We start from the raw sequence: 19,719 nt of genomic DNA, 5'->3' as shown, positions 1-19,719 counted from the left end.
CATTTTCAAGAACTATATTAATCATATAAATATAAGCTCAAATCCGAGGGTATAAAAAGTTTCAAATAGATGTGCATTAACAATTTCAAATAAATCCGATATGACTTTTAAAATTTTTCGATTTAGCGATGTTAATATCATCTATCAATAAATATAAGCCAGTGCCAAAATAATAAAGCTATTATTATGAATGCAAGGCAATTTAAAATAAAAAACACGGTGCTAATCCACATGGGAAGCCTTGAGTGGGGTATCGAATGGCTGCTAGCCAAGCGGACTCGCTCGTATTCAGTTACACGGACGACCGCATCGCACCGCGCCGGTCGCGTTTCTCTAAAGCTGTACTCAAATCTATTAAGGAGATTACCTAAATGCCATAATCAGACATAAAAAACATTGCGAATTAAGAAACTATAACATTATGTGTTTTATTTACTGCCTTTTATAATTATGCTAACATTATCAAGATAAAATAAGTAGCTATAGATGCAATTAAAAAGATTTTTGAGGGTGTAAGATTTTCTATAATAAATATCATAAAAAGATATTAATTTTATATTACAAAAATATATGAAGTCTTGTGCTATTTGAATGTGAGTAGAACGATGTCAACTTGACGAATTCATAAACCAAGTTTGGCGTGTGCAGCCAACCTAATCGATATGCTGGTATGCAACGGCCACCATAAACAGAAAAGTAGTTTTGAGGACAGTCTTCGTAAAATATACATTTATCAATGTTAAATTAGTAATTATATTAAATCTAAAACAAATTTAATTGTACCAAAAACTACTTAATCTGTATATCCTGTTCAGAGATAACTAAAATAGAAATCGTTTTGTAGAAAGAAATTTTTTTACAGAAACATGTTAAAGATCGCCACAGCACTCTGTCATTAAATTGAGAGAGATTAAGAAAGAGAGAGAGAGAGAGAAAAGAAAAAAATATTATACATTCCAAAGACCTCAAAGACCAAGACATCGAATTTATAACTATCTATGGTAAAATTAATCCCGATTGCGATTTAGAAAATAGTATATTATGTGAAATAATTTAAGACGGTGAATTTACAACTATTCTATTAAGTTCTATGCACTAATATATGAGAACATAAAATGATGAAGTTTCCCCAGTGCTATACAAATGAGGCGGTGTCACGCGACGCCGAGCGAAACGGGTACAAGACAATACTGGTCGTGTTTACGCGGTATCACAATGTTTTAAATTATTGACGTAGATTATCCTAAAGGTTACCGAATGATTTATAAACTCGCTTTGAGGAACCTTTCCAGTTTCCCTATACACAATTGCTACGCTGAGATTCAATAACTGTATTTTCTGTACTTTTTTCGTGTGCAAAGTTCAAGGTTTCTTTTTCATTGGTGATACAAATCGTTTTTAAGTGCAAGCGTATAACAATAACTTAATCGACACACAGTACAGTAAAAGTAAGTACTCGCAAACGTTCGCTGGGCAGTAATAAATATCAAACAAACGTCGGTATAAATAGAAACAGGCGCGGCGGGCGAATGACCGTCGGTTGACATACAACGGACTCAAGGCCTGTGGAGATTAGATACCGACTGCCGTCGCATACAAACATACAAGCACTTATATTGTCATCGGCTGGTTTGTGGTTTTAAATTGGTTGAATTTTCATCTTCATTAATTCATATTTTTGTGATATTTTAGTCGTAAATTGACCAAATTTGATGTAATATACGAAGGCAATGATGACATTACAGCCAAACATATTCATACTGGTATCAACATTTACTTAGTACAGCTTTAAATGCTAATGTAATTCAAAGTGGACGTTTGCAGGTACCTACGTGCTTTAAAATAAACATTCGGATTCAGTATAAAAGTCGGTAAGATAGGCAGTCGTAAAACACCCAGTGGCGCGATTAAATTACACGAGAGTTACGTTTATTTGGTAGAAACGTACCGACTAGAGGCACCTCCCGTGACGCCGTTTTATCCTGAAAGTGTCAGACCAGTGTTTTACGGCACTCCCGCACTAACTTTCACCTTTATACCTTTACAAATAAGAATATTTAAAACAACTGAGTCGAGTCGAGGACTATACGAGACGAAAAATAATATTACTCCATTGTGCCAGTATGAAAAATGAAAATATATTTTTATTTAAATTAAATGAAATAGACTCCAGTAAAGAAATACGCTTATGAGTGGTCTAAGTGGATGAGATGACGAGACTAATGAGTTAAGAGATAAAACGCCACCAGTTCTAGTACTTGTTGGAAAATGTCGTTGAAAATAAGTGGCTGGTTTGAATGCGTATACCATGACTTTCTCATTCGAAAATTTCGTTGATTTTCCACCCTTGGATTACTGTGGGTTTATTAAATTATAAAATTTTAAAGAATATCTCGTTGACATTCTCGTGGTCAACTTAGGGTACGTCTGAATGCGATAATAGTTCAGTCAAATCATATCTCGAGTTGAGTATATTTACATTTAGTGCGTCAGTGTAAAGAATTGAATGATTTTGCCTACCCTGTGAAATTTGGTGAATGCATAAACATAAAAAGTAAAGTTTAATTTTTGTTATATAAAATATCAGTAAAGTTGTAAATACCAGTAAAACTAGTAAAAGCTAGAATAGCTTTTACTTGCAGCTTATTTAGAAAGGAAATTATTTAGTCAATTGGAAATTATTATTAATGTATTACACTTGACACTTTAAATGCCCGAAGTGGTTTATAGTGGTTTAAAAAGAAACTCGTATTAAATCTAAAGATCGAACTCAAAAAGACTTTTTAAATAAAACCAGTAGTTCTTGACATAAGCGCGTTCAATCAAACAAACTTCAGGTTAATAATAATAGTATAGATTGAATTGACGACCATGTGCCAAACAGTTTTTCTTGTCCGCCAATCTTAATCAATTTCTACTTCAATCAATAGTAAGTGGTTCAAGTGGATGTCATTATTTACTTACAATGAATTTATGGCTGAGAATTGTAGCAAGTAGTAATTTAGCATGTCTTCGTAAGAAAAATAACCAAAGGTTGGAAAAGGCCATATATTGATGTTTTAGGTAAAAAATTTAATTGAAAATAATAAATCAAGAAATATTTTTTTATCTTCACGCCATATCCCGCATACAGGATAGGCAGAGAAAAATATAACCGTTAGAACACTCAGTTTCTCAATGAGACACTTACCTTCTCCACTTTTAAGTTTTAATCAAGATATTAGGCGTCAAAACTCAATAAATAATTTAAAGTGTCGTATATCTACATACCAGGTCGCCATTAATGTTATCTAATATCTTTAGATTAGATTAAATACCGATAGTGAGCTCTGCTGTATTTCCTACCTTAAGATAATGCATAAAATTGGTATAGCATGAAAATATCTTTTTTCCAGCTTCTCGCTCTATTCCGAATACATACACACTCCGATCTCCACTTTCCGCCGAATTCTCGAGGCATTGCGTGAGTGGCGAACTAAATAAAAATAGAGAAAGAAATAAATAAAAATATTAAACATTTGCCCCGACTGGGATTCGAACCAACGTCATATACTTGTGCCGGCAATATTTTTTTCATCGTTTCAATTCTTTTTACCTAAGTAATCTTTTAAATCAAAGGTACTTACCTTAATTTGATATGAGTTGACTTTATGCTTCGGCAACAGATTAAAAGTAGAGAAGTCAAGCCTCCTTGAAAATATCCCGTTGGCGCCAGCACCAGCCCTGTTGAAACAAAATTGTATAAGCATTAGAGATCGCAATATTGGTACGCAAAAAAAAAATTATTATTATATTTATTTTAATAAATAGATAGGTATAATATAGCAAAAAAAATCCTTTCAATTCAAGATCATAATTTTATTACAATAAATAAATCATGTTTTTTACGAAAAGTGCCTACAGCCCCAGGCGTGCGTTATTGCGTCGTAGTAGTTGTAGCATATTTAACATAGGTATTTTGTTACCTATACATTTTGTAATTCAAGGACAAAATGTTTCGTTTTACCTAGATTATTTACACACCTTATGAAAAGGTAATTTCAAACTTATTGAAAACCTTATTTAAGAATCCAGAATCAAATCGTCGTTCTGTATATTGGTAAAAAAAACATATTAAAGAAGGTTGCAAACTATGAAATCATATAACCATGTATTTACTAACAAATATAACTTGCAGAAGTGGGTACATAGTCAATATAATAAAGTGAGTTGTAAAATTCCAAGGGATAACAAAGCTATTCTAGTTAAAGATCTGCAGTTTATAGACTTTTTACTACGCACGTACATAAAACTCCTGAAGTTGCTCCACATTATATATTAAGTACGTATATCTCTTCTCTATGACCAATAAGAGGTAAAAATTATAATAACCAAAAAAACCTTCACATTAATATGCATACCGTATAACAAGATTTCTTTTCACCATAGTAAAGGTTTTTTTTCCCAGAGAAGTGTATGATCTAGTCCCGTATTTATAAATCGCTCGCAACTCTGAGACCGATCTTGAGATTTAATAATCAGTTCCGTTTTAATAATCTATGAATGATAACGGCTCCTCAAGATAGATTTTAAGATCAATCTCAGAGTTGTGAGGGATTTTTTTAAAAACGTGTTTTGTGCGAGCAGGGAAATGAAAATAATTCAGCAAATGTATAGTCTTAAATATATTTAGATTTTTATTTACATTATATAATAAAATGAATGTAATACATTATAAATACACTCCTTGAACTCTTAACATGTAAACATAAGATTTATGCAAAGTAAACATATTAAATATTACAAATGTTTAGTGTAAACAGTGTAGACATTCCTAATCTGCATCTAATGTAACAGCGTAGATTTATTCAACAATGTAACTACGTAGCAAACTACATGTATTTTCATAAATATTAAAATTAAAAATGAATTTTAATTATTAATAATTAAATATTTGTTATTAAAGATTTTAAACGTTCTGTTTTAAATATTTATTTTAAAAATTTATAAGTATTGCGCGGTGTTAATTTCTAAACAAAGTTTATTGGATAAATATTTTCCATAATTAATTCGTCTCGCCGACATATTAACTGTTTATTATTACAAAGTAATAATAGATGGATAATTATGTAGGTAGACTGAGAAATTGATTGGGGACTTGCAGAGTAGGTACTTACTGTATATTTTATAGAACCACGTAATACAATGATTCAGTTAACAACATGACATTTTCAAGTAAAAAATTACTAATATACAACCAAAAGAATCAAAAATTGTGAACAAAAGTAAGTTATTAATAGCGCAATTTGCTGCTGCGCGACCCAGGGCTTTATCTTTATTGCCGAGTTACCCGAAACATATTTTCCCTGACAAAACAATCAATTACGGCCATTGTATACGAAATACTAAAAGATATAATATTACATTAAAATATACCAATATATATGCAGATATGTTTTTCACGGCACATCGGTAAAGGCTCAAAACGCAAAATAAACCAAGGTTGTGCAAAAAAACTTGTTTTTTCATTGCCAAGGTCACTCGAATTAGATACCGGCTCTCATATCTCGTTGAGGCGTGTCAACATGGCATTGTGTTTACATTTGCGTTAGTAAAACACATCGATTATACAGCCGGTTGTATCGTCATTTTTACTATATTTAAAAATAAAATTATGACTTTGTAAAAAAAAATCTAATGTAATTTAATTAAAAACAAAACTTTTACGCCATTACGTCTTTAAATGTTTTAATATAAATTTATTTTGCTGCCTGTGTTTTAAGACTTACAACACTCATCAATGATTGTAGTTTGTTTGTAAGACAGCTGTGCACTCGTTTCCTCTTTGGACGTATTAAAAATTCACAATAAATCCGGAATTTTTTTTTATCTTCAAGCTGTATCCCGCATATAGAGGGATGGATAAGGAACCACCTAATATGGGACCTACTGTTAAGACACTCATCCTCATTAGAACATCTCTGTTCCCTCATTTCCGACAAATTTTGGAGGCACTGCGTATCGAGTAACGGAACTAAACGCCGCGTTTTTATCTATGTTACTAGAGCGAGAAAATGAAAATATGATAATTATTATATTAATTTTAACTTTATATAATCGTCAACATGGCCCATTGAACACAAAAACAGGCTATTAAATTTTGAATATTTTCTTGATAAAAAAACAAATGAATTGCACCGTCTGACGGAAACATGGGCGGCTTATATATGGGTAACCTTGGGAACATAAAGACTTACTTATATTAGAATAATGGACAAAAACACCAGCAGTTTTTTGGCCTAATTACGTAATAACATTAAAGTTAGTATAATACCTACTCTGTTGACATTTGAGAGCAATGCGATAAGAGATCTCAGAGGTGTAAGGTTGTGCAACTAAGTAGTTTAGATAATTTAATAACTAGATTAATGTGACATTGCTTGTCTATTTTCAAGCTTTTAAATGTTAAAGGTTGTTTTTAGTATTTCCTACTAGGTTTTTTTTAGCTATTTTATGTTGTTGTTTTATTGTTCTTTGTTTATGGTGTTCAGAATGTGTTAGTTGAGCACTATTCACATTGATGGGAGAAAACACGATGTACGGTAAAAATAGATAATATTAGACGATAGGAGAGTGCTTTTTTAAAAAAACCCGCCAAAATACTGTGATCACATTTAAAATAAAAAATATATATTTACAGTATGTGCAGAACAGAAAATTTACATAAAGGTCCAAACCCAAACATTAACAAGCATTAAGGAGACGGGGAACTTTATTAGGTAAGACATAATAATATAAGGGACGCTATTATATCTTAACAATAAATTTAAAAGTATATTACTGTTAATTAAAAACAGAATAATTATAGCTGGTATATCTCTCATGGGGAAATGCAAATGAAGATGAAGAATAGTTTAAAATATACAAATTATAAGCATGTTTTAATTATTTTTTTAAATTAGATTTCTTTCTTATATAACGATGGTTTGTATTATACGACCTTGTTTAAATGTTTTTTCTTGAATTAATACATAGCGAATGCAAAATGGCGGTGCCGGCCTTGAACGTTGAATAAAAATAAACATGTTAGTGTCTGTATCAAATGATGAGTCGACCGCTGTGATCGTTCATGCAATAATACTTACTAGGTATATACTTATATAGATAAATGACTCACATTCTTGTTAGCTGTAGTGTTAATGAGAATATATCGGTCGCACTGAAAAGGGAATATCAGTAAAAAATCGAAATAATTACTTTGTCAATATGAAGCCAGAACTAAAAATTGTTTGGTGTGGCCCTACCGTATAAGCGACAAACAATATTTATCAGTATATAACCAGTTTTATTACAGAATGTAATAAATACTAGAAATTTCTTTTTATTATTTAGTTAACGATTTTAATTGTTGTTTTTTTAGTGAAATTTAACATATATATAATAACCTATTATATAATATACAATTAAAACGTGCCGTTTGTTTTGTTGATGGATTGTTAGTTGACTCAATTGGTCTGTAATTTAAACATTTAAAATAATAGTTTTCTATTGAATTATGCTGAATAAATTGTACACTACAAACAAATACCTATGTTTAAATTTACCATTCAAATTATTTTTCTTTAGGAAAACTAGAATCATATTAGAGAAAACTTGTAAAAAACTACCGTACCATACTCTTATACTATGTATCGAACTAATATATAAGAATGAGAATAGAATTTACATTCTATTATATTTAACCATTCTACTATATATAGTGAATTCCACCAGAAGCCCTAAAAAGATAATAATTCGAGATATTTTATTTAATTTATGCAACGCTTGTTGAAATAGAGGCTATCGTCAATCTTTTAAAACATAAAATTGAGCATCCCATATTGAATAGAGCACGGTAGCCGTCTGTTTTGTTCAGCGATAAGCCAGCCATTGTGATTTGAAAGTAGACCTAGTGGGAGCCGGGAACCGGTCGGACTTTCTCATTGAAGCCAAGCCGCGACCGGCTTCGAATAGGGATCGTTGTCGTTAGAAGCTATAATATACTTATATTGTGACCCTGACATTGTCCGTTGTAAATATCAATCTATTAAGTATTTATTTATGTATATTATTACTTATTACTCACGCAATGGTTATTTATTTAAAAAAATATTAATCAGTATAATTAATTATTATATTATATGGAAAAATACATGCAGTTAGTGCGCAATTTTCTAATATAATAGAAGTAGGTATATATATATACGTCGTCGGTCACGTAACGTCCACGTTTAATTTATCCTACCGCAACATAAACTATGTTATCGGCGTAGGACTGTAGGTAGGTAATGTAAATAGAGAAGCATGAAGTGATAAACATATTCATAAAATAAAAAGAAACATAAAAGTGCCATCAAGATGCCTTTGCAGGTTATATTTAGGTATATATTGAAAACGTAAATCGAAAATTTCGAAATTTCTAATAACAGATACAATATGATTTCTTACTAGGTGCCTTATTAATTACCAAATACAATACTGTTAATATAATTTAGAGGGTCATGGCATATTGTATGACAAGTAAATATAAAATAAAATTAGAGTCGAGGCAAAGCACGGTGTTGAGTTACGCCAATACTATGTCTCCAGAATTCGGCAGAAAGTGGGGAATAAAGTGTCTCAACACCAGGTTTCCTCTACCTACCCTGCTGTGTGGGATACAGCGTAAAGCTGAAAAAAAAATAAAATATATAATTGCGAAAACTGTAATCGTATTACAACGTTCTCACAAAAAGAGTTTGTTACCGGTGCCGGTGTTTCGAAACAATTGAAAAGAATTCTTTATCAAGGTCAACAGATACGACAACCATTCATCTTAGTCAGCTTTACATAATGTTTGTTTTACTAAACAGTAGTTGAAGTCATAATAATAATAATAACTAACTGTTTGTGAACTAAAACTAGATAACACGTTGAAAAATAAATACATTTAATATCTGAAATAACGTTATAATGCAACGCAGAGCTCCGAACGTTGTAAACAAGGAAGACCTTGGCCTCGGGCGCACAATGGGCCCCTCTAAATTTGATTACCTAATCTCAGCACGATTGTTTGGTTCACGAATTTTACCATAACAGTATATAGTCGCCAATACATGCAGATACAGACATTAACCAATGATGACAAGTTAATTAAAATTACCATTTATTTAAGCACATGTTGATATACTTTATTAATATAATAATATAAATACTTATAATAATAATTTATATTTAAAAATGTAAAAATAATTCGCTAATTTAATAAAAGTATATGCTGTAAATACTTTATTTACAAAATACATATTATATATAGTCTTCCGTAGTATATGCGGAAAAATATATATTATTAATGTAATATAATATATGTAATTAACCAAAAACAGATGTGTTTTAAGTTTGACTGGTCTGTCTGTCTGTGGAATCGAAGCTAATGAATGAAAGGATCGATTTGAGTTCTTGAAGATCTTTTTAGTATCGGGATTTTTTAATTTTTAATTTATAGTTATACGAGTATATGTATAATATAGGTACACTTAATAGTTTTTAAGCATTTTAATATTAACTTCCTCCTTCATTTTAGGAATTTCTGTAATCATTTATATGTCGACTGGTGCAACTCACTAGAGAAACAAATAAACTTATAGGCCACATAGGTCTACGCGTCTGAATAAATCATAAGTTCGTTAGTCGATTTGGGGTCGTATTATAATATTATTTATATTTTTTTCGCTTCGACTGCAAACAAACTGCTTATTTTGAAACCTATAACAAATTATATAATTGCGTCGTCAAATATCCTATTAAATTACGTTGAAGAAAGACTGTAGACGATAAGCGCGGTTAGCGTATTATGTTACAGCATTCATAAGATTCGTATTATTATAATACATTCTTGTTCGTTAACAATGCCCGGAAATTTAAGATTGGTAGATATAGGTCTACTCGTAGGTATTCTCATTGAAATATTGAATTTAGATGAAGTTTGACGACTCGTTAATTTTTAAATTTGACATAAGAATTTAATTCATAAACTATAAATATTTTAGTTTATTAATACAATATTAAAGTTACTACAACGTTTACTGATTAATATTAATTAGGTGTGTTTAAATATACGTGTACTTTAAAGTAAAATCTTTTCTTTCTAGTATTTTATTTTTACTTATAACAATCTCAATTTTTGAGTTTATTATAAAATATATCCTTATTTATCCTCATTAGGTTTCCAAAAAGCTTTCCCTTATCACAAAGTAACCGATAATGACACGAAATTGTTTCAAGGCGATTCCTCATTATTTATTCCAAATATTTCTTTGAAGTTTGATATATTGTGTACCTACGTGATTATGTAAGAATGACTATACCCATAGACTATAGCCGATTTGGGATAGGAATTTGTTTTAAAATATCTAACGATTTACTAAAACCTTTTTACGTTTTTTTTATTTCTGTTAAGACACTCCTTTCCCCACATTTTTGAGGCATTGCATATTGAGTAGAGGAACTCAACGCTGTAATTTACTTCGCCTGCTCCTTTTTACCAGAGCGAGAAAATAAAACTATTGAGTAATTATTTTATTACATGATTGGGACTTGAACCCTCAACCGACGCCTTTACAGCCGCAGACTGTGCTACTGCACCAACACTACCTTAATTTTTTATATTCCTAAATGGTTAAATTCTTACTTGAGCAACGAAAAAGAATGTTTTAAAAATACGCGTAGGTGTTTTTATGTAAGATTAATTCAGAAAATGGGTCGAGCGGACTCGCCCGAACAAACGGGTAATAAAAATAATTAGGCAATTAGTCGAAGGCGTGTTCTTCGATCGCGACTATCTTCATTGTATGTAAAAATCGGAACGACTCAATTGACCGTAACCAGAATAATACTACAATGTTATTAGGAAAACACATAAAAACACACACATAAAACTTACTACTTACTTACTTATTTTATGTTTTTTCCTAATATCTATACAGATATAGGATTAAAATCATATCGTAGTTAATGTATATTTTTATAAAAATAAATTTAATCGATTCTCTACACTAAAGGAGATTATCTGGATCTTATAAGAAAATATAAATATACATAAACAATACACTATATTTTAAATATAAAAACATAACTACTTTTAAATTATAATAAACATGGCATTTAATCAGTTTATAATTTGTTATGTTAATAAAAAAAAGAATTAAAATGTATTTCGCCTGCGATATACGAATAATAAATTATCTTCATCGCTGTAGAAGCATATTGTATAATTTAAAATTCCATGTGACGTGTGAAACCAGTTGAGAAGCTTATAGTGTTTTTTATTTACAGACAGACAGACAGATATTAGCTTTATATTACCATAATCTATATATATAAAAGGACTTGTCCTCACTGACTGAGGTAAGACGCATGCACAGCCGTAACCGCTGATGGTAGAAACGTGAAATTTGGACAGATGTTTACTTTCATAATCTGGACATCTACTAAGAAGGGATTTTGAAAAATTTTAAACCTAAAGGGGTAAAATAGGGGTTCAAAGTTTGTATGGAAAAAAAATTAAATCAGCACCGATTTTTATAAAATTTTAAATTTAGATTTTTAAAAGTATTTAATTGAACACGTGTTTCATGGTTTTCTAGAATTCACCCCCTAAGGGTGCAAATAAGGGGTTGAAAGTTTGTATGGAAAAATCTTTAAATCGCCACCGATTTTTATAAAATTTAAAATTTAGACTCTTAAAAATATTTAATCGAATACATGTTTCATGGGCTATTAGAATTCACCCCGAAATACGCAAGCAAAGCTGCACTCGTCCGCTAGTATATTATATAGTTTGAAAAAAGTTATTATTGCAGAATCAATACTAAGGTATTTTAGCGGAAGTGGCTATTTTGAAACCAATTTAATATTATATAATTTATGTTTATATTCAAAATAAGTAATAACGCCAATAAGGAAAACTGTTTTCGTGGCAGAAACAATTTCATATAGTAGTAGTACAAATGACAAGAAATTAATACGATAACAACTTAATAACTGTTAACTACGTGTACGTGGATACTATAAAACCACATAATGTTTCTATTAAGCGCGCATTTACAAGCTTTAAAGTAATTAGCTAATTCTTGTTTTTCACAATTAAAAATATTTAATAAGGACTAAATAAAATATATTAAATATTTAATATATAACTTAGGTCTATTTTAAAATTAATTTATCTTGTAGTATTTCTTTATTTAAAATGTAGTAACAATTCTCAAATCAGGCATGTCGCCAAAACATCATTCACGAAACGTTTACGTTGAAGTCCATTTCTTTAATTACAATGAACCATTTTTGTTAATCTTTATGTTCTCATTTATTCTTAAGACAGTAAACAAGATAATAATTTATACGAACACGTCAACAACGTTATTGTAATTAATTTTTATATTTAACAAAGTTTTGTTTATGTAGTAATATCTGAATGTTTCTTCTTCAGCTTCACGCTTTATCCCGCAATAAGCTGGGTAGATAAAGATAAGCTAGTGTCAAGACACTTTGTTTTTCGCTTGCCCCCCGCAATCGAGATATCACGTGTAGAGTAACAATTACGTTTTATTTCATCAAAGCTGAATCAGATTAAACCCTCAACCATCTCGTTGTCATTTTTTATTAAATAATATTTTATATTCATATCAATTGATTATAAAAATAAGCCTATGCCTGTATCGATAGAACATTAAGACTAGCAAGTTCAAATCCTAGAGCTGTCAATCTATACTTATAGGTAAGTAAATATTTGAAACGACTATCGGTAACGTTATCAGCAAATAGCGTCGAAGCCACATAAGGTTTTCGTGACAAAGGATTATTGCGTCTTATTGTCAAGATATAATATGCATGTCTTTTACTTGAATTATTACATATTCATATATATTACCGATAAAATACCGGTAAATTGATACTACCGGTAAATTGAATATTACTTCTATACTTCATCGATATCATTCACATTAAAACATTTTAAAAGTACTTTAGTGGACTTATTTTAAGCATTGTTTTTAGTGTATTTTATGCTTGTTAAATTCAAGAAAATTCTGCTATATTTGGGGTACAGCGTGAGCTAAAAAAATAACTAAATAAAGAAAATGGATTATATTAAGATTGCCAAAATATCCTTAAAATACGAGCGAAAATCATTAGTTCCTTCCCACATTAACTAAAAGTCTGAAACGTTAAAATTAAATAACCACATTACCTATCACTTGTTTTCCAACAAGACAATGTGACAATGTGACAATGTTGCCATATAAAAACATACATATGCACTTTATAACGTCAATTGCAATCGCTTTAAATTGCAATAATTTATTTAATTACACAGTACACTTGACTTTGCATCTTCTATAATAGGTAGAATCTATTAATAACTGCAAGCCACTGCGCGAATGCAATCTATAATAGATCTATTTGTTGAGTACTTACTTTGTTGTTATAATATGTTTTGTTTTCATATTTATTTACATTTTATTTATTAAATATTTTATCCGAATTTTTCAATTGCGTGCTAGGTGGCGGAACCCAAAGCCAGGCCTTTGCAGCGAGGAATGAAAATATTAATAAATACAATTCATTACCCCGAGTGAGAATCGAACCAACAATCGTCGCGTTACAGCCCCACAAGTTGCATATCCTTTGTAATTTTTACTATAATCGGAATATAACGATGCAGAAACAAGTATAATAACTTGCCTAGTTATGCCGTTATCACAAACAATATTTACATTGTATATACAAGCGTAACAAGCGTTTTTAAGCAAATATTTTATAAATAGACATACTTATTATGTATCTACTTTGCAACTACTTAGTAGAACTACATTTATCGCAGGAAGTAAATGACATTGTGGCCCCGATTGTTAAACAAACGCGTAGAAAACCTTGCATCAATAAACGTGTTGAGGATGGTTAGTTTTAAAGCGCAGTAATTGAAATATAGCAGATACCTACATGTCAGCAAGCAGTAAAATTACTGTTTTATTATATTATAAATAAGAAAATAGTAAAAAAGTATGTATGTACATTGTATATAGTTACTTGCAAGAACGTTACTAGAATATGAATGTATGAATTCTAGAATTTTTCCCTTCTTTTTCTAAACGCACATCTTTGGAACCACTAAAATTACCACCAAAAAATCTTTCGTGCTCTAGCTAGAGTCTAGTCTAGCTCTAGACTATTACTTATTATTATTCCTCGAGTGGAAATCGAACCCATAACCTGTCGCGTATGGAGTCCCGCTGCGCCACGACTGGCGCAAGTCGTATTTTGTGTGTATATACATATGATTGTTATAAAAGCTACACTACCAAGAGATCAACCTACCAGTCAACGCGAACATAAATCAGATATCTAATCTAAACGTCATTCTCACCCTACTGCGGTAGATATATTTCAAGATTTACTGGCATAAGGGCCATGTGGTATATGAAATTGTAATTGAGATTTCGCATTGTATTAACTCGTACATGAATATTACATACTGCAGTTGCAGCAAAACGCAATTTTGAACTAAGACATTAAGACATTAAGAAACAGTTATTTCGAAGCTACTATGAATCAATTTAGTCCATGCCTTATATGGTGTGAGTGAAGGGATAAAATATTAAACACGACGCCACAATAAGAAAAGATAACTGCAATGTTTACTTCGCTAAATGTCAACTATATCTGTGAAACATACAATATCTTGTTATTTTCAGTCCAGTGAACACGGTATTTCGAATGGCAGACCTGCTCGACTCTCGCCAAGAATAAAATATTCTTTTAGTAAAACTATTTGTAAAGTAAATATTTCATGATATAAATAATTTTGGTTTGTTTTTTCTGCATTAACACTACTTTACAATTATTTTATATTATTAGTAAATATCTTTAAATCATACCTCATATTCATATTGGAACCAAAATTACGTAAATGTGCAATGAAAACTTAAATTACGGAAATGCAGAGAACGAAAGTGCCATTGGCAAGAATACGGCACGGCAACGTCGCGAGATAGGTTTATATTTAGCTGGAAACATAAAGCTTCTCTTACAAATTTAATTGCATCGACGATCGCCCGCCGCGCGACGCAAATAGCAACACCTCGTCCCTGAACCCGTACTTTCTCCACTGCAGCTTCAATGTTTGTTCGTTTTCAATGAATATAAGCTTATACTTACATACGAGTATGGTACACAAGTTATAACTATACGAAGAATATATCACACAAATTGAATAGCTTCTTGCTGTATCCGCACATAGTAAGGTAGGTAGAGGGAACCTGGGAACCTAAAGTTGAGATATTCTGTTCTCATTAAGACACTCCCATTCCCCATTTTTCGCTGAATTCTGGTAGGATTGCGTGTGAATGGATAAACAAAACGTTGCCCTTTGCCTGGACACCATAGCGAAGCAATGTAAACATTAAATATTTCACTTCATCGAGTGGGAATCAAACTCACACTCTGCCACGCTTATAAACACAGGCTTGTACCCCTCCGCCACGACTGGTCTGATTGGTAAATTGAATAAACTGGAATAAAATATGTTTAAATAACAACATTTATAGCGCTACAAGTTCTAAGTCAACATAATGTACTGGCTGCTTTTAAATTGCTTCTAACTCGTTACAAAGTCGTTTTAGCAGTCTTGAAAGTTGTATTGAATCCTAACATACGACTATAGCGTCGTATAAGGTTGGTCAACTGCGTCTAGCCAACTGGACTTAAAGTCATTTCGAGAATTAATGGCTGAATTATGCACCGACTGTTCTGAACTGTCGCTGCTGCGCTGGTCGACTGCGTAATGGAGCACTGCAACTGACCAGGCTCTGTTATCGATAAATCTTAGGTTTCATTTTTAATAAAATTATTTAAATTATTCTATAGGAAAATTATAGAAAACTTATATGAATATATAGAGGCCAGTTGTGGCGCAGGGGTGGGTTCGATCCCCACTCGATGAATTAAAAAAAATATTTAAATTTCAAACTGTGTGTAACAAAATAATGTATACGATAAATGTTTTAAGTATTATAAACAAAACCTGTACGAAAGGGGAGAGTGTTTTGTTATACTTGTATTATACCGGTTCACGTTAGTGCGTGCCCGCACGAATATAACAAAGGTTACAATGCACGCGTAAACACATCTTAGCTGAGCTGAATACATGAATAATTATAAAAATTTGCAAGTATAATTACAAAAGTAATTTTTTTTAGTTCGCCAAAAGCAATATGGTATTGTCTTGAATGGTTCAAGATCCCATATCCTTATAAAGAATATATCAGCCAGAACTCGGTACAAGGTCGACCACATTACTACGTGAGACGGCGGTCAGTGAAAGAGATGCATGTAGACGGGAATCGGGATAGTGCGTTCGGCTGCAATTTATGCAGGCATGCGCCGTTGCGTCGATCACGCCCTAAAAACGATGGTAACGAGCCTCGCCGCCCTCCGCCACGTCGATGTACAGCATGAGAACGGAAACCACCAAGTCTGATGATGATTAGGACTTATTGCGGTTAAGCAAGAATCATTATATTCTGGGCCGTTGTATGTACATAAATATTTCATTACATTATAAAGTTGCGTATATTATATTTTATATACCTTTTAGATAGAATATGTTTTTTTGCGCTTCACTTTCACAGCGAAGAGATGAGAATAATTCAACCTACAACTGTCACGTTTGCAGTTGTTGTGCTTGTGCCATTGCACGATGGTCTCATTTTTTTTTTATAATTGCAATAGAATTGCATATTTAAAAACCAACGAAGCCGATACCCTTTAGTGGCCTCCCCTCAATCGCATCACGCCCCACTGACGCCTGAGTCATAGCGGTCGCGCCTCAGACGACCAGCTAAGGAACGGCCTCCAAGGTCCGAGACACTTGTATATTTTCACACTTTAAATTTCATTTACATACTCCATGTTAAATTTTATTATATTTCGTCTTTACTTCCATTGCATAATTGAATAAATATTTTAGACTGAATCAATATTTTTGAGAGGAAATTAAAAATGTTTCCTGCTAATATAATCGCGGAGAATTACAGACGCTATCATCTGTCCTTCGCCCATTTTACCTTTTCTCTAACATCCTCGTAACATTTCCTGAATGGGGATCAAACTCGACACCATTGAGAGTACAATCAAGTTTTTATCTAAGTTAGGAAAACGAAATGACTAATGAGGTTATAACATTTGAGACAAATACAAAAAATAGTCACCTAATATACTTGTTTATTCTTAACAAAGCTTCTAAAAAAGCAAAAGTCGAAAGCGTCGACAGCGCCTTAACACAATGCAATGTGGCGCGGTTTGTCGGAGTGGGCTCGTCTCAAGGTTACGAGAAACGTGATCAGACTGTTTTTTTTGTCGAAGTCATTATGTATGATGTAAAAAAATACTTCCTTTCAAAAAAATAATAACAAATCTTTTAGTTCATAAATACAGATAAAAAATATGTTAACCATATTGGATATTTAGGGTTTTTCTTTATTGAGTTATTAAAGTTTTTTCCGAAGTTGATGATAAAAAATCCTGTCTGACTACATTATAAATACGACATTCCTTAAATAAAATTACAAAGGTGAAATATTTCACAATTACGTAATAACTAAGCGTTTATTTCATTGTTATAATATTTTCACTTCGAGAATATTTTTTTTTTTTTATGCATTATTTTTTGTAATTATTGAAAAGATTACCAATAATTTAGACAATTGAATTCGTAGCTGAAGAAACTATTATATAACTTCATAAAATTATTATTTTTTTACAGTTTTATATTCTCCTGTTATGCTAAAATAGATACTTTAAGATTCTATAAATAAACATCCTGCGACAGTCATTATATGACAAATAGATGTACTGGCAACAATTGAGTCGTCTAACCCGTTTTATAAATTCATATTAGTTCGCCTAATACGATCAGCGGCCATACAATGATTCATGTATGGAATACAAATAGCCTCATACGGCAGTGTACTCGCTTGATTTCCCAAAGAAAATACTTTAATATTTTTAAATAAGCTAAGCTAAACTGCAGTCTACCAATATTATACAAGTTTTTGAGGTATTCGATTTATTTTATTGACGTCCATCAAAGTTTGGACTTGGAAATCGAATTGAAATCCTTTTACTTGTTAAATAGACTTATTAAAAATCGTTAAATATAGTTTTTTTTTATAAAATTAAGTTAATTACATACTATACTTTATTACTTATGATATATGAATAATAGGTTAAAATCTAGAACGACAGAAAATAAAATGTCAAGACATAAATAATAACTGAGTGGCAACTTGAAATTAAAAAGGCTTCATAAATATTGATAGGTACAGTTATTAATTGGAACAAAAATAAATGGCTTATAGTTTACAATGATTTCTAATAACTACGACAAACGTACGTGTAGAGACACGTGTAGAGGTTTTTCAGACAGACTATTTATTCTTACTACATAAAATAATATAATAGTTACTAAACCCAAAATTTATATGTGGATATATAATTAATAATTACACTCAAAAGCGTGAAATTAAATCTTGTCTCTATATGGAATACACAGATTGTTCAAGGAGTAATCTCAATTAATCGAGGTTACAGTCCAACTTGTTTTTATAGGTCAAGTTAACGAGTAAATAAGTCGGATGTGATGCAGTCCTCGCCCACGGCCCACGGCGCAATCACACATACCTACAACACCTACGTACTAAACGTATGTTTAAAGAATGAACACTTTCAATATTGAAAGCATCCAGATATAAATCTTAATAATTTGGCTAAAAGGATTTGTGGATTATATATTATTTTATTACTTCATTCCCTTTCTTGATATCTGGTCTGCTGAAAATATGCTGTCCATTTCACCAGTACTTCCTATTTACTCATACTAGGCAGATACATATAATTTTTTTTCTTCTTTTTAGCTTCACATATACAGAGGGAACCTGGGATATTTTTCCACCCCGCTTTTCCCCAAATTTCGGAGATATTGCTTGTTGAGTTTTGCGACATCAGAACGAAGAAATGTAAATGTTAAATATTTCATTTCGGCTGGTGGGAATCGAATACACAACCTGTCGCATTTACAGCCACACACTTGAGCCCCTGCGCCACGACTGGCCTCAACATCTTGAACTATTATATCTATTTGAAAAAAATGAATCTTAATTAAAATAGATTTATATTATTTGCCTGCAGCCTTAAACGAAAACAACTTTGCCAAATAAATATTTTAAGTTTTTATTTTTGAGAAACCTGATCGAGACCAGTTTTATTTAAGATCTAATAACTTAGCATGTCTACTATCTATTAGCTGTTAAGATTTATAGCTTTTACGTTTAACAAAATAAAGAGAACAAAAATGGAGTAAAAAATAATTATTTTTCTTCACACTGTTATCTGCAATTATTTTAAAGTACTTAAATATTATTTTAAGGTGAACATTTTTGTATTGGAAAAGGTCGTCTACAACTACCATAATCCAAACTATACACGATTAATATGTTTATAGTAATTGCCAATTATAAAAACCAAAGATATATATTATTATATTGCATATATTTATAACATATATATTAAATTTGTAAACAAAGCATAGAATAACATAAACATAAATATAAATTATTTAGATAAACAAGTTAATAATAACCGCGTGGACTTTAAAAGTCAAGAGCCATA

At 31.3% G+C, this 19,719-nt stretch overlaps 1 protein-coding gene across 1 annotated transcript in view; it reads right to left on the bottom strand.

Moving 5' to 3' along the window:
• The window catches only part of heca (hdc homolog, cell cycle regulator), a 44,350-nt gene that overhangs the window by 21,464 nt on the left and 3,167 nt on the right, over nucleotides 1–19,719 (bottom strand). Inside the window, exon 2 of the mRNA XM_085203587.1 lies at nucleotides 3,627–3,723. Coding sequence (XP_085059713.1) covers nucleotides 3,627–3,723 — 97 coding nt within the window. The remainder of the gene's footprint in view (nucleotides 1–3,626; nucleotides 3,724–19,719) is intronic.

Source organism: Heliconius melpomene, chromosome 19 (assembly GCF_056956725.1).
Source record: "Heliconius melpomene rosina isolate 202511_hmr_F chromosome 19, ASM5695672v1, whole genome shotgun sequence".
NCBI classification, from domain to species: Eukaryota; Metazoa; Arthropoda; class Insecta; order Lepidoptera; family Nymphalidae; genus Heliconius; species Heliconius melpomene.
This window is presented reverse-complemented; position numbering and strand designations above follow the sequence as displayed.